This window comes from Podarcis melisellensis (genome assembly GCF_964234715.1).
Source record: "Podarcis melisellensis genome assembly, chromosome: 14".
Classification (NCBI taxonomy): domain Eukaryota; kingdom Metazoa; phylum Chordata; class Lepidosauria; order Squamata; family Lacertidae; genus Podarcis; species Podarcis melisellensis.
Genome location: NC_138546.1, coordinates 46,090,433 through 46,118,205, shown reverse-complemented (window position 1 = coordinate 46,118,205; position 27,773 = coordinate 46,090,433). Strand labels below are relative to the sequence as shown.

At 45.0% G+C, this 27,773-nt stretch overlaps 1 protein-coding gene across 2 annotated transcripts; it reads left to right on the top strand.

The window, feature by feature from the left end:
* On the top strand, positions 1 to 26,952 carry SORD (sorbitol dehydrogenase). Of its 2 annotated transcripts, XM_081887776.1 has the most exons (11): positions 267 to 283; positions 7,303 to 7,336; positions 9,145 to 9,246; positions 9,618 to 9,648; positions 10,419 to 10,583; positions 13,319 to 13,478; positions 17,666 to 17,784; positions 19,208 to 19,273; positions 20,798 to 20,973; positions 22,083 to 22,204; positions 24,866 to 26,952. In XM_081887776.1, the coding sequence occupies exons 5-11, from the start codon at positions 10,433 to 10,435 to the stop codon at positions 25,029 to 25,031; spliced, it is 960 nt and encodes a 319-aa protein (XP_081743902.1). In that variant the 5' UTR covers positions 267 to 283; positions 7,303 to 7,336; positions 9,145 to 9,246; positions 9,618 to 9,648; positions 10,419 to 10,432; the 3' UTR covers positions 25,032 to 26,952. The 2 variants fall into 2 exon arrangements, with proteins under 2 accessions (XP_081743901.1, XP_081743902.1); XM_081887775.1 differs by lacking the exons at positions 9,145 to 9,246; positions 9,618 to 9,648 and having other exon boundaries at positions 1 to 283.
* The last annotated feature ends 821 nt before the right edge of the window (positions 26,953 to 27,773 follow it).

Below are 27,773 nucleotides of genomic sequence, written 5' to 3'. Positions count from 1 at the left end.
GCAGGCCTCGCAGGTAGAGAGGGGCAAGGCGGCGTTGCGCCGCGGCTCCCCGCTCCACTGAGCCGGGGCCCGGCCGCGGGGGGCGAAGTCCGAGCTCTCCCGCTCCTCGCCGGCCGCCGAGGACAAAGTTCCCCGACCAAACAGAGGGCGGCGAGAGGCGGCCGGCTGCTGAGGCGGCGAAGCGGCGGCATTTGGAGGCGCGTCACCTCAGCGCGCAGCGATGGCGGCTCCCGACGGCGCGAACCTGTCGGTGGTGGTGCACAAGGCCGGCGACTTGCGCCTGGTACGGCCCCGTTGGACTTTAACGTGCCGTTTTCCCTCAGGGAGAAGCGGCCTCGGGCGGGGCGGGGGCGCGCGGGCGTTGCATGGCGGCCTCCAATTCGGGGAGGGGGGCGGCTGGCCGCGGTTTATTTTTGCCCGGGGCTGCAGCCTCAGCCGCCTTCATGCATGCACGTTGCAAAAGCGCCTTGCAAAAAGGCCGGGCCTTTGGGCTTTGCTCGGTTTTTCCTTTCGAGCCGTGCCGGCGTGTGTGGCCCCGGCGTCGCCCGCTTGCAAACTTGCCCCCAGCTCGCCCTTGAAGCGAGAGCGGTGCAGCCGCGGCCTTATTTAAACGCCGCTTTCCCCTCAAGGGACTCTGGGTAGTGTAGTTTGCCTCCCCCGGACTTGCAATTGCTTTGAAAGGCTTCACGAACTACAATACCCAGAATGCTTTGAGAAAGGACTGTGCGCACTTACCCGGGAGTAAGCCCCGTTGAACACAGGGAGGCTGACATTGGAGTAAACAGGTGTATGCTTGCAGCATCAGGAAGCAATCCTGTCCTTGAGAGGCCCCTTGAATTCAGCAGAACGTTTTATTTCTGAGTCAGCATGCGTAGGATAGGGCTTTACAAAATACTCAAATGTAGAATTATTGGTCTGTTTGTATTGTCTCCTATTGATGGCAGAAGCTGTCCGTGTCTTCAGAAGGGGGTCTTTCCCACTCCTTCTTTGAGGTTTCACCAGGGACTATTTCCATTCAAAACATGTGCTTGTAGTCCTGAGTGACAGCTTCTCCTAGAGAATAACCCAATCTAATGCTGTGGGTCTTACTTCTGAATAAATGTGCATAGAATTGGGCATTCCATGCCACTTGCAAAAATGGAGCATTTACTCATAAGTGAGTCCTGTGCTGTTTAGTGGCATTTGATCCCAGGTACCCGTATTTTTCGCTCTATAGGACGCACCGGACGATAAGGCGCACCTAGTTTTGGGGGGAGGAAGCAAGAAGAAAAAAATTCTGAACCCCAGAAGCCAGAACAGCAAGAGGGATCTGGCTTCTGGGATAGCCTCTTGCTGTTCTGGCTTCGGGGACAGCCTTTGAAGCCTCCGCAGAGCAGTGGGGTGAAGGCACCCCGCTGCCCTGCGGAGGCTTTGCGCAGCCATCCCCAAGCTAAAACAGCAAGGCGGAGCGCTGCGGAGCGCTCCGTCTCCCTGTTTTCGCTTTGGGCTTAGCCACGCAGCCTGCATTCGCTCCATAAGACGCACACACATTTCCCCTTACTTTTCAGAAGGGAAAAAGTGCATCTTATAGAGCGAAAAATACGGTAAGTGTGCCTAGGATAATATAGCTGCAAAAACTCCTTTGCAGTTCAGGGCAAGGGAGTTCCTTAATGCATGACAGATTAATGGGCACACTGCATAGACACTCTGCCTTTACCCAGCTTGTGAACACTGATCTTTTTCTCTCTTTATGGGTACACAGCATGTGCTCATTAGTTACGTACTATGACCCAAACCTTAATAGCTCTAGTGTGTGACACATGAGGCCACCATCTTGCTGAAGCTAAGCAGGTCTGGGTCCGATGAGTGCCTGGGAACCACATGGATGTCTCCTTGGGTTCCATGTTGGGAACAAGGTGGTATATAAATGCATGCAGATAAATAAATCTTGTGCTGTTGATCAACTTGGGATGGAACATGAGCACATGGTGTGCACATTTGAGACAAGTCATAGCACATGCGCAAATGAGCATGCATGCACATGTAACAGCTTTATGAATGGGCAATCGGAGAGTGGGTGAGTTGCTGGGGCAGGGAAACAAAAAAGGTCATGCGCGTTGGGTAAATACATCCCTGACCACTCTCTGATGTGTTCAGAACTGTGCAAATGTGGCTTGAAACATAGCAGGTGGGGAATGACCTTGCTGTGTTTTAAGCCACTGCTGTGAAGTATTCTAAGCTGTTGTACTGTTCTTTTCTCATTTTCCTTGTGCTGCTTTCCTTGCAAGAACTTTGGCTGCTACTGTGGAATTTTAATCAACCTTAACCTCTCTGATGTCTTGAATTCTGATAAGAAAGGAAGATTTACTACTGGAGTTTAGTCACAGGGCTCTTAGTGAACTATTAGTACTTTCTCTGTAGTTATGGAATGTTGCTTTCCTCACAACAGATAGGCAATGATGAGTTTATGCACCATACATTTAAAGCATATGTTGTCCCCCAAAGCATCCTTAGAACTTTAGTTTACCCCTCAGGAATCTTTGGGAGAAGCCATATGCATAACAACTGTGGTTGGATGTGACCTATTTGCAGTAAGGGCGCCATCTTGGTGCGGGCAAATGTTTCTGGTTTTTTAATGCTAGAATCACATTTTTTTAAGAGCAGGCTAAGATCAGATGATTAGCTATTTGGGTGGTTGCTCTAGCAAAAAGAACTTTTAGCTGTACAGTGGAGCTTCCTCCCCCTCTCCCCTCCCCATGTGACCCCTCATTCTGTTCTAAAGGTTCATTTAACCCCCACCCCACCCAGAGCTGATTTACAGGGTGCACAAGGGAGATGAGCAGGCAGGGAGATTCCATCATGTAGCTAAAAGTCCTTGTGCCAGCAGAATTGTTAAGTTGGAAGCCACCAGTTGAGATTTTGTCATCTTGGACATGGATCCCTCACCCACAACCAATATTATGTTTGTTCACTGGCTAAACATTAAAGACTTACTTGCATGCTCCACTCCATCCCTACAGCAGTTTTAGGTATTTCATCACACTTTCCTTTTACTTATTACTCCCTTTTCTTTAAATGGTGAAGACTGAGTTTGCAGTTCTATGGAACTCTTGTTTAGTCGTTTAGTCATGTCCAGCTCTTCATGATCCCATTGACCAGAGCACTTTGGTCAAACTCATGTTCGTAGCTTCGAGAACACTGTCCAACCATCTCGTCCTATGGAACTCACTGGGGCTTAATTCTGAATTGACATGCATAGGATTGCCCCGTGAGTGTACTTTCTCTGAAGCTTTTCAATTTGAACATTGCATGTAGAATGTTCAAAATGCTTGTTGCAATGAGGGCAGAAGGCAATCCTACTTGTTTTTTTTTTATAATATTTTTATTGGTTTATACACATGTTAAAGACAATACAGAACAAGACACAAACATCAAAGACATACAACAAAAATTTGACTTCCCCATACTTTCCCTTCACCACATCCTTATTTTGCCAATTTTTTCGAGCAACTCATCAGTCAGTTTTTAATCAAGTCCCTTTTAAATTTTCTTAAAGTTTAAGATTTACAGCTGTAATTCTTTGTTTCTTACCCCTTGACATCTTATCAGTCCGCAATTTTACAATAATTTTTAAGATATATTTTAAATTTCCTCCAGTCCTCTTCCACTGTCTCATTCCTCTGGTCACGGATTCTGCCGGTCATCTCTGCCAGTCCCATATATTCCATCACCTTCGACTGCCATTCTTCCAGAGTAGGTAGTTCTTGCATCTTCCAATACTTTGCCAACAGGATTCTTGCTGCTGTGGTTGCATACATAAAAAATGTCTTATCCTTCTTTGGTACCAATTGGCCGACCATGCCCAAGAGAAAAGCCTCCGGTTTCTTGACAAATGTCCACTTAAGGACTTTCTTAATTTCATTATAGATCATTTCCCAGTAGGCCTTAATCTTTGGGCAGGTCCACCAAAGATGGTAAAAAGTACCTTCAGCCTCATTACATTTCCAGCATTTGTTATTGGGCAAATGGTAGATCTTTGCGAGTTTGACTGGGGTCATGTACCACCTATAGATCATTTTCATTATGTTCTCTTTCAAGGCACTACATGCCGTAAATTTAATACCGGTGGTCCATAACTGTTCCCAGTCATCAAACATAATATCATGACCAATATGCTGTGCCCATTTAATCATAGCTGATTTCACCATTTCATCCTGTGTGTTCCATTTCAGCAGCAAATTATACATTTTAGATAAATTCTTAGTATTGGATTCTAACAATTCTGTTTCTAGCTTTGACCTCTCCTTCTGAAAACCAAGTTTCCTGTCCTGCTTAAATGTCTCATTTATCTGACGATAATGTAGCCAATCTCGAACTTTGTGCTTTAGCTTCTCAAAACTTTGAAGTTTCAGTTTTTCACCATCATATTCTAAAATTTCGCAATATTTAGGCCAATTAGAGTCCATATTAAGTTTTTTCACTGCTTTCGCTTCCATTGGTGACAACCACCTAGGGGTTTTACTTTCCAATAAATCCTTATATCTATTCCAAACATTATACAGTGCTTTTCTGACAATATGGTTTTTAAAGCTTTTGCAGTGGTGCCTCGCAAGACGAAATTAATTCGTTCCGCAAGTCTCTTTGTCTTGCGAGTTTTTCGTCTTGCGATGCACGGTTTTCCATAGGAATGCATTGAAAATCAATTAATGCGTTCCTATGGAAACCGCCTTCCCCCGACCTCTTCTGGCGGGCGGCATTTTAAAATCGCCCGGGACAGCGGAGGACTTCTCCGCTGTCCGGGGCGATTTAAAACCCCCTGGGAAGGCAGGCAGGGGGGACAAAGACTTTTGCCCCCCCGCCTGCCTTCAGAAAAGGTCCAGGACAGGCGCGGACCTCTCCGCAAGCAGCGGGAGCGCTCCTTGCGGAGAGTTGCAAGCGCGCCCAGGCTTTCCCGCCCCGCCGCCGGGCTTCGGGACATCGTTCCGATGCCGGGCGGCGGGGGGAGGCTTTCTCGCCCCGCCGCCCGGCATCGGGAGGATGCCCCGAAGCCGGGCAGCGGGGGGAGACTTTCCCGCCCCGCCGCCCGGCATCGGGACGATGCCCCGATGCCGGGCGGCGGGGGAGGCTTTCCCGCCCCGCCGCCCGGCTTCGGGACATGGTTCCGATGCCAGGCGGCGGGGGGAGGCTTTCTCGCCCCGCCGCCCGGCATCGGGACGATGCCCCGAAGCCGGGCGGCGGGGGGAGGCTTTCCCGCCCCGCCGCCCGGCATCGGGACGATGCCCCGAAGCCGGGCGGCGGGGGGAGGCTTTCCCGCCCCGCCGCCCGGCTTCGGGACATGGTTCCATGCCAGGCGGCGGGGGGAGGCTTTCTCGCCCCGCCGCCCGGCATCGGGACAATGCCCCGAAGCCGGGCGGCGGGGGGAGGCGTTCCTGCCCCGCCGCCCGGCATCGGGACGATGCCCCGAAGCCGGGCGGCGGGGGGAGGCTTTCCCGCCCCGCCGCCCGGCATCGGGATGTGGTTCCGATGCCGGGCGGCGGGGGGAGGCTTTCTCGCCCCGCCGCCCGGCATCGGGACGATGCCCCGAAGCCGGGCGGCGGGGGAGGCTTTCTCGCCCCGCCGCCCGGCATCGGGACGATGCCCCGAAGCCGGGCGGCGGGGGGAGGCGTTCCTGCCCCACCGCCCGGCATCGGGACGATGCCCCGAAGCCGGGCGGCGGGGGGAGGCGTTCCTGCCCCGCCGCCCGGCATCGGGACGATGCCCCAATGCCGGGCGGCGGGGGGAGGCTTCAAAAGCCGTCCGGGGGCTTTTAAATCGCCCCGGACAGTCCCGGGGCGATTTAAAAGCCCCCGGTTAGGCAGGCAGGGGGGGCAAAGACTTTTGCCCCCCGCCCGCCTTGGGAAGAGGTCCTGGACCTCTTCCCAAGGCGGGTGGGGGGGCAAAAGTCTTTGCCCCCCCTGCCTGCCTTCAAAAGCCGTCCGGGATAGCGGGAAGCGCTTCCCTGCTATCCCGGACCGCTTTTAAAATGCTGGCGGTGGGGAGCAAAGCCTTTCGCCCCCGCCGGCCTTCCTGGACCTCTTCTGAAGTCCGGAGGGGGGGGAAAAGGCTTTGCTCCCCACCGCCAGCATTTAAAAAAAGGTCCCCGAGATTTCCCTATGGGCTTTCGTCTTGCGATGCAAGCCCATAGGGAAAATCGTCTAGCGAAGCGTCGCAAAAACCGAAAAACCCTTTCGTCTTGCGGGTTTTTCGTCTTGCGAGGCATTCGTCTTGCGGGGCACCACTGTATAGACCTTTACCTTGTCAAAGGCAATCCTACTTGAGTCTTCATTGAAAGTGCTAAATTTTTGAACATTTCTTCTCAGAATTAAAGTGGTGCAGAATCAGAATTGACTTGGAAGGAAACATACAAACTTTCTGCTCATGTTAAGAACTTTACCATTTTTTGCCTAGTGGAAAGAGGAGTTTTCATAGGTTTCGTTCTGATATATTGACGTATCTTATTTCCCTGTGTAAAAATTATTGGGAAGCAACTAGGCAAAATCCTACATCAGGCTAGGAAGATTAAGGTTGCAATCCGAATTAACCCATTAATCCTAACTTAATAGTTTTTTTTAAAAAAAAAATCAGTTGAACTTGGTAGGATTTAATTCTGATTAGATTCAGGCTGGTGATCGTATGTCCAGCAATGTAATAAGTTCATCCCCTTTGGATTCATTAGCAATACCCAGTCAATTCATCTAAGTTGCAGGCAAGCACAGTCCTTGTAGACTCAGCTTCACAGCAATTGGAAGAAGTTGCTCATATTTCGACCCACAAGTGGCTCAAATACCTCTGTTATGTACTGAAGTTCTCACCCTGGGCCAGCAGGGGGATACTGTAGATAGTTATGCAAATGAAGGATCGAAAGTGACGTTCAGTGTTTGGATAGTTTGTATGCAAATGAAGGATCGAAAGTGACGTTCAGTGATTGGATAGTTTTAGAAAGTTGCTACAGTAACGTTGTACTGGAGCTCTATATAAGCAGGCTGACTGAGCTCTTCAGTTCAGTTCTGTTCTGGCCTCTGAATAAACAAGAGCTGTTCGAAGAATCGCTGTGTCGTCTGATATGTTCACCCACAATTTAACAACCTCTATTTGCTTTATTCCCAGTTTTCTACCTCTGAATAGTGTTCTTTCAGGATAAGCCAACCACTGTTGGCCTTTAGGATGGTGAGAAATTTGCTATAGTAGGCCACCTGAACCAGCCTTCAATATAATCCTAGACCTAGATGAAGCAACAGAAAGTTTTCAAGAAAGCTGAATGTTGTCTGCTTTGTTTCCTTGCAGGAAAACCGGCCAGTACCTGAACCAGGTCCCAACGGTAGGTCTGTTTAGGCTAGCTGTCATTCAGCTTGTGATTTTTTTTTTTTAACAAAACGTATTTTATACCTCTTGTCAGATGAATCATCACTATGTTGGTGCAAAATAAAGTCAGGTTCCTTGAGTATTCAGATTAAATCTTCAACCTCCACTGACGGCTAATTTATTGCCTTAGCAATACAGTTGGTTCAGTGAAAGGCGTAATGGTAACCATTTCAGTTCTTAATTAACTCTTCAAGGCATACACAGTCATAATGTTCAGGGGAAATGTGTCCCCTTCCCCTCCCCCGCCTCAGTGCCAATTTTGTAAGTTCTTCTTTCTCTAAATTGACACATGAAAGATGGAGCTCTCAGAAGCTTGCAGTAGACACCTCTGGCTAGGCGTAGAAAGCACCTTGTGATTTCTGCAGCCAAAGAACCAGCTGTTGTATCTTTCACATGTCTCCATTTCAGATATTCTGCTGCTTGTGGATTGGAATGAAGGTTCACCTGCCGCAGGGGTTAGTTAAAGTAAAGGTAAAGGGACCCCTGACCATTAGGTCCAGTCGTGGCCGACTCTGGGGTTGCAGCGCTCATCTCGCTTTATTGGCCGAGGGAGCCAGCGTACAGCATGACTAAGCCGCTTCTGGCCAACCAGAGCAGCGCATGGAAACACCGTTTACCTTCCGACGGGAGTGGTACCTATTTATCTACTTGCACTTTGATGTGCTTTCGAACTGCTAGGTTGGCAGGAGCCGGGACCGAGCAACGGGAGCTCACCCCGTCGTGGGGATTCGAACCGCCAACCTTCTGATTGGCAAATCCTAGGCTCTGTGGATTAACCCACAGCGCCACCCGCGTCCCTGCAGGGGTTAGTTAGATGCTGCCATTTCTGTACTGTCTCATGGGGGGGGGGATGGAATGAGTGGGCTGAGTTATATATATGTTTATATATGTTTGCTATGGCTGTCCATGTGTTTAGCGCACAAATCAAGGGAATGTTTTATGAAAGGCCAAAGGTCCTATTCAGAATGATTTGAGTTAACGGAGAAAGCCTTGTTTTTGGTTATTCACTAATATGAGGTTCAAGAGTGAAGGATCATTTGGCTGAGAGCCAAGCAGAAACAGGCAAGACATAGCAGGCAGCGGAAGGCAAGAAGATCAGTGTCAGTGGCAGAAAATTAGATTCATAGATGCATAGAATTGTAGAGTTGGAAAAGACACTGAGAATCGCCTAGTCCAACCCCTTGCAATGCAGCTGTCCCATATGGGGATCAAACCTGCAACCTTGGCGTCATCAGCACCACATTCTAACAAATTGAACAAGATGGTTGATGGAAGTAGCCAGACTACAAATAGGATTGACACCTGTCTAGAGTGAAGTGGGTCCTAATTTTTAAGATGGAGGATGATCAAAGGGAGACCCAGTCTAAACTCCTCCAAATGCATCAGCACAGAGGCCTCTAGTGGCTTGCGCAGGTGTGAATCGCGTTAGGCGATTATGAGCAAGTGAAGCTCTTGCAGCAGATGGACTTTGCTCTTTGCCTCTGCCTCTTTTGTTACCCTTCCTCACACCTTTGCTCAGCAGTGCTACTGCATTTAACAGAAGCTGTTTTCTTACAGTTCTCAAACAATGCAACCAAAGTATCAGGCAAACGAAAAGCCAGAAAGTCAGCATAGGAAGGGGAGACATGGAGTCAGTCATGTGTTTTGAGTTGGTAATACAGATATCCTGGGTTGCTTCCTATGACTGCATGCGAAAGTCTCAAGAAAAGATAGTGAAATGTTCTCATATTTCTCTCCTTTGTGCTTATGTTGATTCATCGCCAGCTCAACTCAAGGTAGGGAGTACAAATCATTAACCCATTGTTGTATGGAAATTAAGGACTTCTCCTCCCAGTGTTGAAGCCCCGTGCATTTAGCTCACCGTAGGTGCACCATAGGGGTGCGGGTGGCGCTGTGGGTTAAACCACAGAGCCTAGGACTTGCCGATCAGAAGGTCAGCGGTTCAAATCCCCGCGACGGGGTGAGCTCCCGTTGCTCAGTCCCTGCTCCTGCCAACCTAGCAGTTCGAAAGCACCCCAAAAAGTGCAAGTAGATAAATAGGTACCGCTCCGGTGGAAAGGTAAACGGCGTTTCTGTGCACTGCTCTGGTTCGCCAGAAGCGGCTTTGTCATGCTGGCCACATGATCTGGAAGCTGTAAGCCAGCTCCCTCGGCCTATAAAGCGAGATGAGCGCCGCAACCCCAGAGTCGGCCACGACTGGACCTAATGGTCAGGGGTCCCTTTACCTTTACCTCTAGGTGCACACAAGACCCAAATAATGGCCCAGAGGTGAATTCCAATTAACTTCTCAAGTAAATTTGATTCTGAAATTTCTGTTCAATGTACAAGTAATTCAGCAAAACATGTACATCCCTGAAATGCAGTGAGATTTGCAGATAAACCAGAGACTTTTTGGTTCCTGAAATTTGTTCTGACTATGCAGATAAAATATCACTGATAGAATTCCAAAGGATGTGTCGTTATTGTGTGAAAATAGGCAAGACCCAAGGATCCCCAGGCATGCAGGAGACATGGAGATGTCAGGCACCATCCTGGTGTCCAGTCACCTTCATTTGGTAACAAGTGACCAATAGCCACTTACAATGTGCCTGGTGAATTTTGCATTCTTCTCATTGGACAACTCAGCACTTCTGAAGAAATAAGTCTTTTCTCCAGAAAATGGTAACTCTTAACCACTCATAACAGATACAAGATAGCAAGGAGGTAGATTGATGGGCGTACATGAATCAGCAGGTAATGCGAGATGGAAAACAGGTAATCTAGGCAACGGCTGTCAAACTCAACTGGCCATGACTCAAACCTGCCTGCACTAGATATTACATCTTTGAAACATTTTAGGAGCCTTCTGGCAAGAAACCAGAAAAGAAATGTCAATATTCCAGACATTTCCACTTAGAAAATAACTAGAAACACAAATATTGAAAAGCCAAGTGATTTCCAAGCCGTCCACTGTTTTCTTGATACTGGTGTATTTGCATTGCAGATAAGAGATTTTCCCTGAGGAGATTTCGCTCTCTGATTTGTCTCTTCTCTCCCAGAGGTGCTTTTGAAGATGCATTCTGTAGGGATTTGCGGCTCTGATGTCCATTATTGGACACATGGACGAATTGGGGATTTTGTTGTGAAGAACCCCATGGTGCTGGGCCATGAGGCTTCAGGAACAGTTGTCAAAGTGGGGTCCGCAGTGACCAAATTAAAGAAAGGTGAGCAGGGCCCTTCATTTATTCATTCATTTTTATTTTATTTTAACATGTATACCCCACTTCCTCCACAAAGCACCTTATAGTCTCATGTAAAAAGCAACTCCACCAGACCATGTTGTACAAGAATACAAAGTACAGTACAGTACAGCCAAACAATAAAAAAGCATAAAAGGTGGAGAACAAAATATAAAACATATTCCATAAAATAAAAAACAGTATTAAGACATAAAAAGCAACAAGCATTTAAAACTTCAGAAATAAAACCGGTGAATTTAGGAAGACTAGAGAGATAGAAAAAAAATGGAACGCACGACTATGAAAGCACAACTATGTTGGGCCTTCACTTCTAATGGAGAAGAATTCCAGAGGAATGGTGCCACAGCGCTACAAGCACATGCCCAAATCCCAGCATGCATTGTGGTGCTTGTGGCACCATAAACAGACCTTCATCCACAGATCAAAGTGACCATGGTGATTACATACCTCCTTTTGATGGCTGGTGAGACCTCTAGGATATATAAGTGTCTTTTGTGGGGTGTATGTGGTGTTAGGGGAGAGGTAGGACCTCTGGTGGGGGGACCCATACTCCTCCTGGGGTCGTTTGTCCACCTTTGGTCTCTACCCTGCACTCAGCTCTGTCCTGGAAGCTGTCAGCATGCAACAGCGGCCACACCCAGGAAACGGCTTTGATTGGCCAGTTGAACCAGGTGAGGGTAGTTGACGGGTCTCAGACCTTCAGCGAGTTAGGGACTTTCCCTGCATGCAAAAACAGGCTCTGTCAGATTGAGCAGACGAGGCCAATAGTGGGTCCAACGGTCAAGAAGGTGGTTTCTGCACATGCTGTAGTGGGAAGTAAGGGGCAGGTGAGGCTTGTCAACCTGGGAAGGTAGCCCTTTTAGGAGAAGGAAAGTTCTGATCCTAAACTTTTGTGTTTGGATGAAATGTCAGAAATCCTCAAAGGAAACTCTTTGTCAGACATCTGCCTGCTGAGCTTGGAAGTGATGGAAACCTAATTTGAATGTTTTACTATTACAGTAGAGATAATATAGCTCTCCAGATGTTGCTGAACTACAACTCTCATCTTCCTTGACCATTAGCCACGTTCACCAATGCAAGTTGGAGTCCAACAACATCTGGAGGGTGATCAGTTCCCCATCCCTGTGCTCACTTAAAATCTCACTGACTTGTACCATGTACTCACTAGGTGACCTTTGGGATTCTGTTATTATCTAAGCCACATCACCTGAAATATAAAGGTACAGTTATACCTCTGGTTTCGGACACTTCTGGTTATGAATGCTTCAGGTTATGAGCTCCGCTAACCCGGAAGTTGCTGCTCCTGGTTGTGAACTTTGCCCCAGGATGTGAACGGAAATCATGCGTCAGAGGTGTGCTCGTAGCGGGAGGCCCCATTAGCTAAAGCGCGCCTCAGGATAAGAACTGTTTCAGCTTAAGAACGGACCTCTGGAATGAATTAAATTCATAACCAGAGGTACCACTGTAATGGTCCTGGCACAGGGGCTATTGGAAGTTTTACTGAGATAATATGTGTTAAAATAGCTTGGAGTTCACCTACAGATGCTAGGATGTTAAGCTGCATTGTCTGAAAATGTGATTTCCTAGTACAGTGGTGCCTCGCAAGACTAAATTAATTCGTTCCGCGAATTTTTTCGTCTAGCGAATTTTTCATTTTGCGAAGCACGAAATCCCATAGGAATGCATTGAAAATCAATTAATGCGTTCCTATGGTCAAAAAAAGTCCAAACAAAGCCAAATTTGGTACAACAAGAGTTTATTAAGTGCTCTTTAAAGTCACACATACTGTAAAGAGCATTTCAAAATTCAAACCCAGAATTTTTTTAAAAAAACAGCAGAGTGGCCCAATGGTCACAGAAAATCATAAAAATGCAGGAAAAAACTCACACAAGCTTCCAGATTCTTGCAAATCCCTCCCCAACACCAAGTCCTTGAATTCCAAACACCCCAATCGAAAATCCAAACCCCCTCAAAAAAGTTTTAAAAGCTTAACTTACCAAATGGCTGCAAAAGAAGTTTGGGAAAAGCTTCAAAAATCACCAAAGTCTTTAAAAACCTCAAAAAAGGCTACTATGTACACTGCGTTCTATGAGTTGCAAGACATTTTCGTCTTGCGAAGCAAGCCCATAGGAAAATTCGTCTTGCGAAGCAGCTCAAAAAACGGAAAACCCTTTCGTCTAGCGAGTTTTCCGTCTTGCGAGGCATTCATCTTGCGGAGCACCACTGTATGTTTTGATATATTTTGTGCTATAATAATAATAATTAGTTATTAGTTATACCCCGCCCGCTGGGCTTCCCCAGCCACTCTGGGTGGCTTCCAAAAAAATATTAAAATACTCTAAAACATCAAACATTAAAAGCTTCCCTAAACAGGGCTGCCTTCAGATGTCTTCTAAAAGTCTGGTAGTTGTTGTTCTCTTTGACATCTGGTGGGAGGGCATTCCACAAGGAGGGCGCCACTACCGAGAAGGCTCTCTGCCTGGCTCCCTGTAACTTGGCTTCCCGCAGTGAGGGAACCACCAGAAGGCCCTTGGCGCTGGACCTCAGTGTCCGGGTAGAACGATGGGGGTGGAGACGCTCCTTCAGATATACTGGACCAAGGCCGTTGCAGTCTGATCTCTGATCCCAAGACACAGGTCACCTCTTTACATGACAATTAGTCCAGTCTCTTATCTTGTTGCATCCTTGATGTGTCCCAGGTGACCGAGTGGCTATTGAGCCTGGAGTTCCCCGAGAAACAGATGAATTCTGCAAAACTGGCCGATACAACCTGTCTCCAAGCATCTTCTTCTGTGCAACTCCTCCTGATGATGGGAACCTGTGCCGCTATTACAAGCATGATGCAAACTTTTGCTACAAGTTAGTTGCAAATACGTGTCATGGGAACACATGCTAGCCAAAGGGATTTTCTCCACTGAGTGTGGTTTTGCGCAAATTGTTATTGTTGATCTTGAAGTCCAGAAGTCTTCTGGTCTGGAAGTCTTGATCTTGCATATCTAGACTATACAATACCATGACTGGGTTGACAAATAAAATGGGAAACCGTATCTTAACGAACAAGTGAATAGGGAAAATTGAGTGTGATTTTTGCAGGTGGTTTCTTGTTTTTAGTTCTATTTTTTTAAAAATAATATTTATTAATTTTTTTAGGTTACAATATAACAAACAAACAAGGTTATAACATAACATAACATATTTTCTTATCTTCTTAGGACCTCCTCACGTCTCCCGCCCCTACCTTCCACTTTAAAAATTAATCCAACAAATTATCACCTTACTTCCATCCTTACTGTCTAGTTTTCAATGTTATATCTCAAATTTTAGAAACCTTGGTTATACTCCATAACAGATTAAGTTTGGCCAAATAGTTATCTTACATTTTGACTTATCTTCTTACTTCACTTCATCTATTTTAATGGTGCCAAATTGTTTGTAATCAAGCATCCTGCTTAACATTCATACAGCTTACAATATTTTTGCAAATAAATCTTAAAGTTTTTCCAATCCTCTTCTACCGTCTCCTCTCCCAGGTCTCGGATTCTGCCGGTCATCTCAGCTAGTTGCATATAGTCCATCAGTTGCATCTGCCATTCTTCCAGTGTGGGTAAATCTTGAGTTTTCCAGTGCTTCGCGAGAAGTATCCTTGCTGCTGTTGTTGCGTACATGAAAAATGTTCGGTCCTTCTTTACCACCCCTTGGCCGACAATACCCAAAAGGAAGGCCTCTGGTTTCTTAGAGAAGGTATACTTAAATACCTTTTTCAGTTCATTATATATCATTTCCCAGAAAGCCTTCACTTTAGGGCAGGTCCACCAGAGGTGAAAGAATGTTCCTTCACTTTCTTTACATTTCCAGCACTTATTATCTTTTTTTTTTTAATATTTTTTATTGAGTTTTCACATTTTATAGACATACACACACACAAACACAAAACACAAGACAAAACATATATAATGTTCATTACCCTCTTTCCTTGACTTCCCCACATCTCTCCTTCCCCCATTCCAATTTCAATAGTTAATTCAGCAAGTTATTTCCTCTTCTCTCTATTATATTTTTGTCCTCTGTTCTTAATATTTAACATCTCTTGTTGGGCTCCAGTTTACTTATCCTATTTTTACACATTAGCTCCTTTCTCTAAGGTCGTCCTACCCTCTCTCCCACGAAATCCTCCCTTTTTATTAAACAATCCATATCAAAATTAAAAAGAACAAAAATCATAAATTTTTACTATTCTACTCCCCCCCTCCCTCCCTGGCCCGGTTTCTGTCCCTTCCCATATCACTATTCTAAAAGAACAGTTTCAGCCCGGATTTCTCACATCCGAGGCTCTCAAGCCCCAGTTAGTCTTTCGCCATCTGTTTTGTTGCTTATTGGCCTTCAGTTCTCGAAGGAGTTGTGTCCCAAGTTCCATCTTCTTTCCATCCACCAAAGTCAGTAGCAATTGCTGCCAAGGATCTGCCAATCTCCCATGTTCAATCTCATTTCCAGCACTTATTATCAGACAAGTGATATATTTTTGCAAGTTTGACTGGGGTCATGTACCATCTATATATCATTTTCATTACATTTTCTTTCAAAGCATTACATGCAGTGAAATTCAACCCAGTAGTCCACAACCTTTCCCAGTCCTCAAACATGATATTGTGCCCAATGTCCTGTGCCCACCTTATCATAGCCGACTTAACCGTTTCATCTTGTGTATTCCATTTTAACAGCAAGTTGTACATTCTTGAAAGTACCTTAGTCTTAGGCTCTAACAATTCCGTTTCCAACTTCAATTTCTCCACCTGGAACCCTAACTTTTTGTCAAGTTTAAAAACTTCCTTAATCTGAGCATAATGTAACCAATCTCGCACTTTATCTCTCATTTTCTCCATACTCTGCAATTTCCAATTGTCTCCATCTTTTTCTAATATTTCCCAATACTTTGGCCAGTTGGCCTCCATATTGAGTCTTTTCCGGGCCTTAGCTTCCAATGGTGAGAGCCACCTTGGAGTTTTATTTTCCAGTAAGTTTTTATATTTTGTCCAGACTGCTTTTCTGACAATATGGTTCTTGAAAACCTTGTTAATCTTAACCTTGTCATACCATAAATATGCATGCCAACCAAAAGCATTGTTAAAACCTTCCAAATCCAATACATCAGTGTCTTCAAGAAGTAGCCAGTCTTTTAACCAGCAGAAAGCTGCTGATTCATAGTACAGCCTTAAGTCTGGCAGGGCAAAGCCCCCTCTTTCTTTCGTATCTGTTAATATCTTAAACTTAATTCTGGGCTTTTTGCCCTGCCAGACAAATTTAGAAATATCTCTCTGCCACTTCCGAAAGCACTCTCTTATCCACAATCTGTAATGTTTGAAACAAAAACAACATTTTTGGCAATACATTCATCTTGATAGCAGCAATTTGGCCTAACAAGGAAAGTTTCAGTCTTGTCCAACTATCTAAATCTCTCTTAATTTCTGACCAACATTTCTCATAGTTGTCCTTAAATAAACTCAAATTTTTTGCTGTTATGTTTACCCCTAGGTATTTTACTTTTTTAACCAATTTAACTCTGTCTCTCTCTGAAACCGTTCTGACTCTGCATCTGTCAGATTTTTCCCCAATACCTTAGTTTTCTGCTTGTTTAATTTAAATCCCGCTACCCGACCAAAGTCTTGAATTAATTGTAATACTCTTTTCGTGCTAGGTTCTGGCTCCTGCAGGGTCAAAACTAGGTCATCTGCAAATCTTGTTTTTAGTTCTAATTCAGGTGATATTTAAGAATTCCTATCAGCTTTTACGGTCTGACAGATCATTCTTTTAAATATTGCACAGTAGACTTGAAGCAACTCAACAAGACCATTGTACGCCATTACTAATTATGGTGGGCACTGTGTGTTTTGGGGTTATGCAGAGAATCCCATACAGTGTTCTCACGAAAATACAGTGTTCTCACGAATAAACATTTTTTGGGGGGTGGCGGCTTTCTGTTCCCCTTTCTTTGCCAAGGGTCTTCAATCATAGATACACATTTTTGTATTAGTTCAGTTATGTCTTCTAAATATTTCTCATGAGTTCTAGAGTAAAGGAATCCCAAAATATGGTACTATGCTAATCTTACTCAGGCCCCATCTGTACTATACCTTTAAAGCAGTATCGTGCTACTTTAAACAGTCATGGCTTCCCCCAAAGAAGTTTCTTAAGGGTGCTGAAAACCATTAGGAGACCCCTGTGCCCCTCTCAGAGTGGCAGTTCCCAGAGCCTCTAACAGCTGGTAATGAATGGATCCTTGCCCAATGGCTTTTCACATCCTTCCTCAGAAAAACAGAGTTTTAGCCAGTGTTGAAGGGACCAAAAAAACCCCAACAACTCTGCCCTCCTTAGATGAGTAGACTAACTTGTGAATTTCAAGGCCCACTGGTCAACTTGGGAGGCAATGTGTTTGTTAAAATCTGCAGTAAGGAATTTTGCTCTTTCTTTAGACACTTAACAGCTATGCTTCAGCAGTTCTAAGGTTAATAGTCCCAATCCAAGTTAGTGTAGGATGACATTTCAAAGCAGAGGTGGGAACTTTGACCGGGTCTAAATGGACTTGGGCGGATATTTGTTATTCTGGAATCTGCCTCTACTGGTGTTTTTGATTCAGTAGATCAGTGGTTCCCAGTTGGCCAAGCACTGCTGACTGCCTGTTTTTGAAAAGCCTAGCTGTGTGCCAATATGAAAGGTCCCTTCTGGGAGTGACCCACCCGCTCACTTTTCCCAGGTGGCCCCAAGGCCATTGCAGGACAGACAGTAGCCCCCCATCGACCAAAGGTGACTGAGCTGAGCAGCCCTTCCCCCAGATCCAGGGGCCACAATCCCGACACCAGGCTCCTGCCCTTCCCTGCCATGGGATGCTTAAGACACTTTAGAGGGAGGCCGCGGACCCCCTGGGTGGGTTATGCAGACCCCCTGGGGTCCACGGACAACCAATTGCGAACCACTGCGGTAGATCATAACTTTCTTCCATTACCATTCTGATTTTTGTGTGTGACATGTTTCTCTGTCTTGTCTTGCTGCAGACTACCAGACAATGTGACCTATGAGGAAGGTGCCCTCATCGAACCTCTTTCTGTGGGAATCCATGCCTGCCGAAGAGCCGGAGTGACTCTGGGAAGCAAGGTCTTAATTTGTGGTGCTGGTATGGAATACCCTGTTTTGCTGTTCTTTGTTTTTCCAAGCTAAGTAGCCATCTCCGAGACCAGTGGACAGTGCATGAGGCTCACATGGGGATATGTTGCAAGTCAGGAAACAGCTTTTTCATAACAAGTCATGAAGACTCAACTATTGCAATGTGCTTTATGTTAAACCACAAAGCCTAGGACTTGCCGATCAGAAGGCTGGTGGTTCGAATCCCCGCGACGGGGTGAACTCCCGTTGCTCGGTCCCTGCTTGTGCCAACCTAGCAGATTGAAAGCAACCCCAGAGTTGTTTGCGACTGGACTTAACTGTCAGGGTTCTCTTTACCTTTATAATAATCACCAGCTGGATTCTCTGGACCAGCCCAAGGGTAAAGGTAAAGGGACCCCCGACCATTAGGTCCAGTCATGACCGACTCTGGGGTTGCAGTGTTCATCTCACTTTACTGGCCGAGGGAGCCGGCGTACAGCTTCCAGGTCATGTGGCCGGCATGACTAAGCCGCTTCTGGCAAACCAGAGCAGCGCACGGAAACACCGTTTATCTTCCCGCCGGAGCGGTACCTATTTATCTACTTGTACTTTGACGTGCTTTCGAACTGCTAGGTGGGCAGGAGCTGGGACCGAACAACGGGAGCTCACCCTGTCGTGGGGATTCAAACTGCTGACCTTCTGATCGGCATGTCCTAGGCTCTGTGGTTTAACCCACAGCACCACTCACGTCCCATTCTTAACGTAAGATAGTATTAAAAGCAGTAAAACCAAATACCATCCTCAAAGATCCCTTCCCACAATCAAAAAAATAATGTAACCATATCCAGCAGTTTGAACAATTCCAGCAGCACAAGGCAAACAAAGAACTGAACTAGTGACAGCCTAAGTGAAGGAATTTTAAAAGAGCCAGGTCTTCACCAACTACCTGAAGCAATATAGAGATGAGGCCTTATAGATTCACATGGCAAGGCATTCCACAACAGAAAAGGCCCTACCCTTGGATTGTGCTTTAAAATTATATTCCATTTTTCTTGTTTTGCTAATGGCTGCGCCCATGATTTCTTTGCTTGCTAACCCCAACTACTGCAACCCCCTTGCTCAAGCCACCCACGTTTGCTCCTCACCAAAGCCACCTCTCCCCATACTCCACACCAAAATCACCCCATGGACCTCAGCAAACCTCTGTTTGCTGGCCAGGGCTACCCGCCCACCTGAGTCCCTTCTCTTCATCCCCCAGTGCTGTTGCAATGGCCCAGTTTGTTGTCAGGGTGCAGTTTGCAGCGCCTCCTGTTGGCAGTCTCACAAACTGCAGCGTGACAACAGCCTTAGGAAAATATGTATTGGGAAAGCTCTTCATCTTGTAAACCAACCTGGAAACAAATGTCAAAGGGTAGTAGAAGACTTCCTGATTTTTTCTTTTGCTCATCTTCCAGGACCTATTGGACTTGTGACTTTGCTTATTGCTAAGGCAATGGGGGCTGCACAAGTGGTGATAACAGGTAAGTTAGATTTTCCAACTCTTTGACACCTTGGGCCGTAATGACACTCACTTTGGTCCCCTGGGTTTACATGGCGTTAAGTACTAGGGTTGTCAAGGCAAGTGTCAGGAAAAGATGAAGTGTAATGTGCTTAACTGCCCCTTGACAGTTAGGCCCAGTTCTCAGAGACTGTGGAAAAAGCAAAAGTGTTTGATTAAAACTTTGGTGATATCTCAATATTTTCTACTCGTGCATATCACCAGAATCAGGCAAGCCAGTGGCCAGTCTCATCTACACATGAAGAGTCAAACTCCCAGAATAATAATTTACAAACTATGACCAGTTAGCAGCAATTAGCATTTTTCAGGATTCCTGCAGATTATTCTTGCAGAATTCCTTGCTGTTCTTGGTTTCATGAGGAGAGAGCAGGAAGCTCAGAAATACGATACAATATCTTTATGGTCATTGTCCCATGCAGAACAATGAAATTGAAGTTCACTGATTTGAAGCCTTGGTTGAAGCCTCAACTACAAGAAGTCTTGTGGTTCTTTAGAAAAGGTCGACCATTGGTGGAAAAAGGGTTCTGGATTAGGTGGGCCTGTTCCCTGACTGAGGAGGGTTGTTCTTATCATCTTTGTCAGATGTATTGACTATTATCCAAAGCTGGCAAATATATTAACCCATGGGGGGGGTGTGAAAATACAGCTAGGGTCAAAATATCTTGTAAAGCAAAAGGTGAGATGATGTTTCAGTACAAAGCTCAAATATACACAAGATAAGAACAATTTATCAGCAGATTTGATTCTGTACTGTGGGTTTTGTTAATAATTGCTCAACCCAAAGGATAAGGAACAGGAGGAATAAGATGCCGCAACCACATTTCACACTGCATACGTCCAAGTTACATATGCAGTCCTCTCTCTCGCTTCACCCACTTCACAGATTCACCCAGCTTCAAAAACCAAAGTCTTTTTTCAGAAACCCAGAATACAGAGCTACAACTCTCAGCACCCTTAACAAATTAAAGTTCCCAGTTCCTTTGGGGGAAGGCATGTGCTTTAAAGGGACGCGGGTGGCGCTGTGGGTTAAACCACTGTGCCGCTTGGGCTTGCCAATCAAAAGGTTGGCGGTTCGAATCCCCGCAACGGGGTGAGCTCCCCTTGCCCGGTCCCTGCTCCTGCCAACCTAGCAGTTCAAAAGCATGTCAAAGTGCAAGTAGATAAATAGGTACCCATCCAGCGGGAAGGTAAACGCTGTTTCCGTGCACTGCTCTGGTTTTGCCAGAAGCAGCTTAGTCATGCTGGCCACATGACCCGGAAAAACTGTCTGTGGAAGTGGACAAATGCCGGCTCTCTCGGCCTGTAAAGCGAGACGAGTTCTGCATCCCCAGAGTCGTTTGCGACAGGATTTAATGGTCAGGGATCCCTTTACCTTTACCTGTGTGGTTTAAATGTATGGGGTGTTCTCATCCACAGTTACCTGCATGCTGCTCTGATGCTATCCTTGCCATTGTTTTTGTTATTTGTCTTCCCAACTCCCCTGTAGATTTGTCAGCTCCCCGCCTTGAAAAGGCTAAGGAAATTGGGGCTGATTTCACAGTTCAGATAAAGAGTGAGAGCCCAGAGGAGGTGGCCCACCTGGTGGAACAAGCGCTTGGTTGCATGCCTGACATCACGGTGGAATGCACAGGGGCCCAGGCTGCTATCCAGACGGGGATATATGTGAGTCTCTCTTAGCTCACCCGCATTAATTTTTCCTTGCAATGTGGAGATTATTGCTGTTGGAGGAAATGAGAGAAAACACACATGGAAATTATCCTTTTTATGCTGAGAGATCTTTATAACAGCATCTGACAAATGTATTGTCTGTGATGAAGCTGCCTGTTGTGATAGGAATTTCGAGGTCTTAGATATATGGTAATGTTCATAACCGCACATACATAGATCATCACAGGAAGACCGACCTGAAGCCATTTTGATTCCTAAACTGAGCAAATGTTTTCTCTGCGAGGTCAAAGTGGGAAAGCCTCCCCATTGTCTTTTCCTTCACAAATCCTGTCTTAAGGGTATGTCTGTGTTTGAATAGGGTGTGAGCCTGTGACCTGGCCCAGGAACTAAGTATTTATCATTACAAAAGAATGGCCAGGCTCCCCAGGCAATCCAATCAAGTACCCTGCCAGACAGGAGATAAACAACATTCAAATTTCTGTTTAGGCCGCCTTTTCTGTAATATAGGTATGATGTATCTGAGGGGTGGTCTTAGGTTACACCCCTTCTGTGATGTATGTATGATGTTTCTCGGGGTGGTCTTGATCTACAGGGTGGCAATTTCAAAAGTCTTTATAAGGCCTTGCGCCCCATTTTTCTGGGTTCCTCCTCCTTTCCTGTGTGTGAGGGGAGCACCCTGTTGCAACAGTTCAATAAAGATCAAGCTTACTAGCTGCTTTGCTTCTCAATATTCTCTGGTTGGCCTCTGTTATTCTCTCCTACCAATAGGGAACCTATGTAAGGACTCTATATGGGCTCTTGGATACCCCATAAGGGAAAAGGGCAATTTTTTGTTTACAGCACTGTCATTTAACAACTTCAAAAAGGGCACTTCTCCAGGGGACCCCAACGTCCTGAGGTTAGGTGAGATTTTTGCATTCATCGTCTGCTGCTGTTTCTCTTACAAACTAGTTTGCATCAACGAAGCTGCCCTAAGATACCTCAGACTTTGTCCCAGTTTGCAAGGCTAGAAAGAGTTCTCCCCAAGTAGACGGAAAGAGTCCTCTCATGTCATCCTTGATTGGAGATGCGCATTTATTTTGGGTCTCTCCTTTTGTCTTCAGGCAACACGTTCTGGAGGGACTCTGGTTCTGGTGGGGCTAGGACCTGAGATGGTCACGTTGCCCATTGTGAATGCTGCTGTGCGGGAGGTGGACATCCGAGGGGTATTTCGATACTGCAATACGTGAGTATTTTCTAGAGATACAGATGGTGGTTTTTTAAACTGATGCAAGGAGGAAAAAGGGAATGCCTCATTTTTCCTCCTCCCACCCCCAATTTTATTTATTTATTTTGGTTAAGTAAGTGGTACAGCAAAACAACAACAATAACAAAGAAAGAAAAAAAGATTGAAAATAATCCAAAAACACTGAAAGCAAATATTACATATTTATTATATGAAAGTCCACCCACCCACCGACCCACAGCTTTCCTCCGCCACAATTCGACTTCTTTGAATCTCTATTTCCAACTTTATCTTTGCATTCTCCAAATGTATCATTCTTTGTATTTCTTTTATCGCTTCTCTTTTCCAAATCATAGATATACTTTTACATTTTTATTCTAGGCATATTAGCATATCTTTCTTAGAACAATATTTTAACATATAATCTTCAAAACATTTCCATTCCTTTTTTTAATTTGCCTCATTTTTAAAAGATAGATTTTGACGCAGAGCCTCACATAAGGATGAATATGTAGCACATAAACTGCTTTGCAGAATATTTAAGCAGTGCCAGTGCAAGTTCGGATAGGGCTAGCCAGTGAAATCTGCATACGAGATTTAGAGCCACCCTTATCCCTCCAGTGAGCAACAGAGGGCCAAGGCGTTGGACATTTGTAAAAGAGTCTCCTGGTTGTTGTTGTTATTTAAACAGCCGCTGGGGAAAGTGCTTGAATTTTGATCAGGAGTGCATGCAAGGGAAGGAGATTTTTAACCATTTCCCTCTGTGCTGTTTCCCCATTTGTAAGTTATTTAACAGCTACACATGAGATAGGCTTGCATATCTCCAGGGTCCCACTAAGCATTTGGCCCAGAGTGCCGGGAGAGAAGAAAATGAGGATCTTATCCGCAGCACAGAGTTAAATCTGGGTGCAACTTTATAGTTTGCAGATGGGCTTGGAGTCTGTGGCCTCCCAGAACTTGTTCAACTACAGCTTCCATCATCCTGTCACAAATCTGTGAGGAGCGTGCATTCTATTGGAATGTCTTTATATTTGGAAAACTGTAATTTTTAAAAAAATGATCTAGAGAAGCTTAGAGAAGAAGAAATTGCTATGTGTTTTTTTTTCATTATTTGAAACTATTTCTTTAAGGGCATTCCTACACATTAGGTTTTTGTTTGGAGGGGGGGTTTAGTCATGGAAGCAGTTAGGGTACAATCTGTAAGTGTGGTTTTCCAGTTCCTTTTGTGGTGGGTCCTCATGGTGATAAAACATGCACTTTTGAAGAGCAGGAAAGGCTGATGAAAGTTTTTTTCATAGCGCTCAGAACTGAGGTGCAAAGTTTGTTTGTGTCAATAGCTAGCTCACCATGTTTTCATTGTCATTTCCTCCTAATTTATAGTTCATTCTTCTATCTATTCTTACATGCAACATCGCTTGCTACCATACATATATAAAACATTTTGTGGTTGGGGGTTTGCAGACAAATAATGGATGGGGCAATGCAGCATTTGTAACTAATGCTGTATTGGGGAACCATAGTCACGCTAGAGTATGGGTAGGCAAACTAAGGCCCGGGCCCAATCACCTTTTAAATCCGGCCCATGGACGGTCCAGGAATCAGCGTGTTTTTACATGAGTAGAATGTGTGCTATTATTTAAAATGCATCTCTGGGTTATTTGTGGGGCATAGGAATTCGTTCATTCCCCCCAAAAAATATAGTCCGGTCCCCCACAAGGTCTAAGGCATTAGTGGACCGTTCCCCTCCTGAAAAAGTTTGCTGACCCCTGCGGTGCATAACCTTAAAACAAATATGAATGAAAACTCATGAGACAAATAGTGAAAGTAATAGATGCAGTTTTATAAAAATTGGCATTCCAGAGCCACAGGAGTCTGTTCAGTTTATAACTGTGAACAACAGAGAGGAGTTAGTTCATCAAATAAATCTCATAACTAAAGAAATATACCTCCTGTAGCTCTTCTATCATGATGGTGTGAGCAGGAAGCAAATGAGAAGATAAGTTTGAATAGGAACCAAATTCATTGTACAATACTAATACAAATGTGGCATGAAACTCAATGTGAAAAAATATGGTAACACCTATAAAGGCATTCAATCTAGTGCCTGAGCTTACAAAGTTAAAAAGGAGGAAGAGAAAATAGTGACCAACTAGTGACTTTAAAAATGATGTGAACTGTTATTTGCTTCTTACAATTAATCACTTGACCCTCTGACATTAAGATGTCTCCATGGAAATCAAACTATGTTCCTACTTTACATTTTGCAAAGTTGTCCATTGGCTGTGCATTTCGATGCCTCTTTAGATGTAGTCACCAAATTCTGCATGATGGTTCCTGAGATCAAGGAGGAGGTTTCATCTCTGATTGGATACAACTGAACACCATTCTGAATCAAGATGGCTGGCTCAGATTTTGAATACTGCATTGTCTTTTTTGGTTTCTTAGAATTCCTGAGCAGAACTTTCTTATAGAAGTTTTCATAAAATGAATAAAATTAAAACAAGTAAACCATTGAGGTAGCAGGAAATTCAATGGCATGGCATGTTTAGCTGGTCCTGGTGCTTGACAGCTGCTGCTGTCCTCCTGTCTCTCCATTTGTTTCGCAAGAGTCTACATGAAACTTAGTTCTTTTGCAAATACCTTCCTTCTCTTTTCTTGCAGGTGGCCTATGGCAATTGCTATGCTTGCATCAAAAAAAGTGAACGTCCAACCACTGGTGACACATCGCTTTCCTTTGGAAAAAGCTGTGGAGGCTTTTGAGACCACCAAGAAGGGGCTTGGGATAAAAATTATGCTGAAGTGCGATCCCAGCGACCAGAATCCTTGAAAAACAACAACCAGAAGGCAACACCCTGCTCTACTGTCCTACCAATGAGGGTAGTTCGCTTCTAAAGGACACTCAGAGCCTTAAAACTGTATCACCTAGGAAACAAATTTCAGTGAAATTATAAACCTTATGCTCTCTTACCTAGAAAAGTTAGCGCAATTTGATGAAATGCTGAAATCAGTAGGAGGAATTTGATTATAGGTGTTAGAGCTGAAACACACAGAACAGGCATAGAGTGCAGCTTTTGCTGGGCAGTTCTGTTTTGCACTGTCTCTGTGAGTTCCCCAGATAACAAACTCCCTGGATAAACAAAACTGTTATATCAAGGAGGAAGGTTCTAGCCTAACCACCTAGCTTTGTATGTCTGGGGAGCTGTTTCATATGGCAGAACACTCAACTATGCATTACCCACCTGTAGTCTGAAATAGTGCAGCCCAGTAAGAGCTGTACCACGTCACTGCTCTGATTATATGTCTCCGCTATCGGATAACACTATGGACTTGTTCCTCTCCTAATCTCCCCCCTCTCACCCACAACTAATGCAGATTTCACATCCACTTATATTCATTTCCTAAGCAGTCAGAACTTCTTTTTGATAAACATATGTAGATCCTAAGAATCTAAGAAGAGCCCTAGTCCAGAATCTTATTTTCCATAATGACCAGTCAGATGCCTATAGGAAGCCCAGTAGGAAGTTGGTTGGTCACTGAGGACAGTAGACAGGGAACTCCTGCTATTCTTCCCCAGAGACTGGAATTTGGAGCCATGCTGCCTCAGACCATTCATCAACACACACACCAGTTGCTTCCTTGCATATTTCTTTTACTACAGGACTTAGATGTGGGCTTTTGAGCTGCTTTCTCTGTGAGAAATGCCTGTGATGAGTGAGGGAGATAGAGTTGGGGGCATTTGGAAGTTTGACTAGCAAAGTTACATTCCATTCCACAGATATTTCATTTCTGGACGAAGGCTACCCCCGAATGTGACTATTTCAGTAACAGAGGAAATACTTCTCCATTATGCAATTGTATGTGCCCTATGCTTGAAAACTTCTGCAGTTCCAACCTAGATGGCTATCTCTTGGAGTATCTAGGCATGGATAAATCTATTGGTTTCAGTTTCTAGTTTTTCCAGTCCTTAAGTTCATATCTGCATCACTTAGTGATATATTTGGAAGTCCTTGCGGACACTGGTCAGCACTTAAGTGTACATTTCTCTTAATATGCACATTTTTGCAAGCAATTTACCCTAATATTATTTTCACCTGTTGTTTTCACTGATATATGCATTTTGTGCACATTTTTTTGATGGGAAAACTGCATTGCAAAATTCAGATATCAGAAATTTGAAGGATAGATGCACCATTTTGGGAAGTGTGAATTGGATAGATAACCAAATTTCTAGGAGCATCTCAGGGACTTCAACCATTTATTGCCACTAGGAAACAAAAGCAGGGGATGTTTGGCGCTTTGCCTGTGCACAGATTCCCTGTGCAAACATATCTCTCGTGTTCAAATATTCTGCATTGGAAACCTGCAGGGATTACCTAAACCCTTGCTTTTCCACAAGTGCTGTAATGAGAGCCACTTCCTCATTGTATCAAAGGCTTGAAAGGCATGTCGACATGCTTCAGCAAGCAGCCAGATTAAAGGCTGGACTGTAATTCTGAAGTGTGAAGTGGCCACATACTTAACTGACAACCCAAGATCCTGTGCCTTCAGCAAGGGCCTAGGGCAGAAACCACTAATTATATATTTCATTTGCTGGGGTCGTGTTATACTGAGTCTGTCTTCCACTGGGCTGCCTCTGTTCACTGACGTACCTTGAAAAGGAAATGCAAATAGGCAGAGTCTTTGGAAGGGACTGGAGAAACCACTCTGACTGCTTTGAATTTTTAGGAAATGTTATTTTGTTTTAAAACTCGAGAGTAACTTGGAAATAAAGCAAATATTGAGCAAATTTCTTTTTCAACTGAATGTCTTTACCACAATTGGGAAAGCAGGAGTTGGCAGATACTGTATTAGTAATCTTTCCAATGGGCTGCATTTTTCTACATGAGGCATTTTCACAGGCATCGGGCCCAACCTTGTTCGGCTACTTTAATAGGATTTACTTGCCCCTTTTCCTGAATTCCCTCCTCCACATGTCCTCATCTTCTCTGATTCCTGAGGTACAGATGTCCTCGTTTCCAAATAAGGGCACCTGTATGCAGCACAACTTTCAGGGCTGGCCCAAGACATTTTGACACCCGAGGCAAACCACAAAATGGCTCCCCACCAGGGAAGAAGGGGTGAGTGAAGATCTACATCAGAAACAAGAGGGGAGTAAATACCTACATTGGGAACTGCTGCCCCTGTGAATTCTTCCACCTGAGGCAGTTGCCTCACCTTGCCTCATGGGTGGGTCAGGCCAGACTACTTGGGCTGAATCAATGTTTTCGCCTGGCTGCTTTAGTGCAGCAGTGTCTCTGTGCAAATGTCGCAAGATGGAGTTTTTCCTTTAAAAATAAAAGGAAGGAAGAACCACATAAGAATGAAATGGAAACCATCTTTGAAGTGGGTTAAAAAAACTTGGAGGAACTCCTGGTGGGGGTGCAGAACGCCGACATGCCTGGGAATTTATCCTCCTACCTGGTGTCAAGGCCAGCAGTTCAGTGGTGGGTAGCTCCAGGTTTCCCCAGGGATGGTCTGACTCTCTTTTTCCTTCAGGGATGAGCAATAGCAAAGCAAAGCAAAGCAGGAA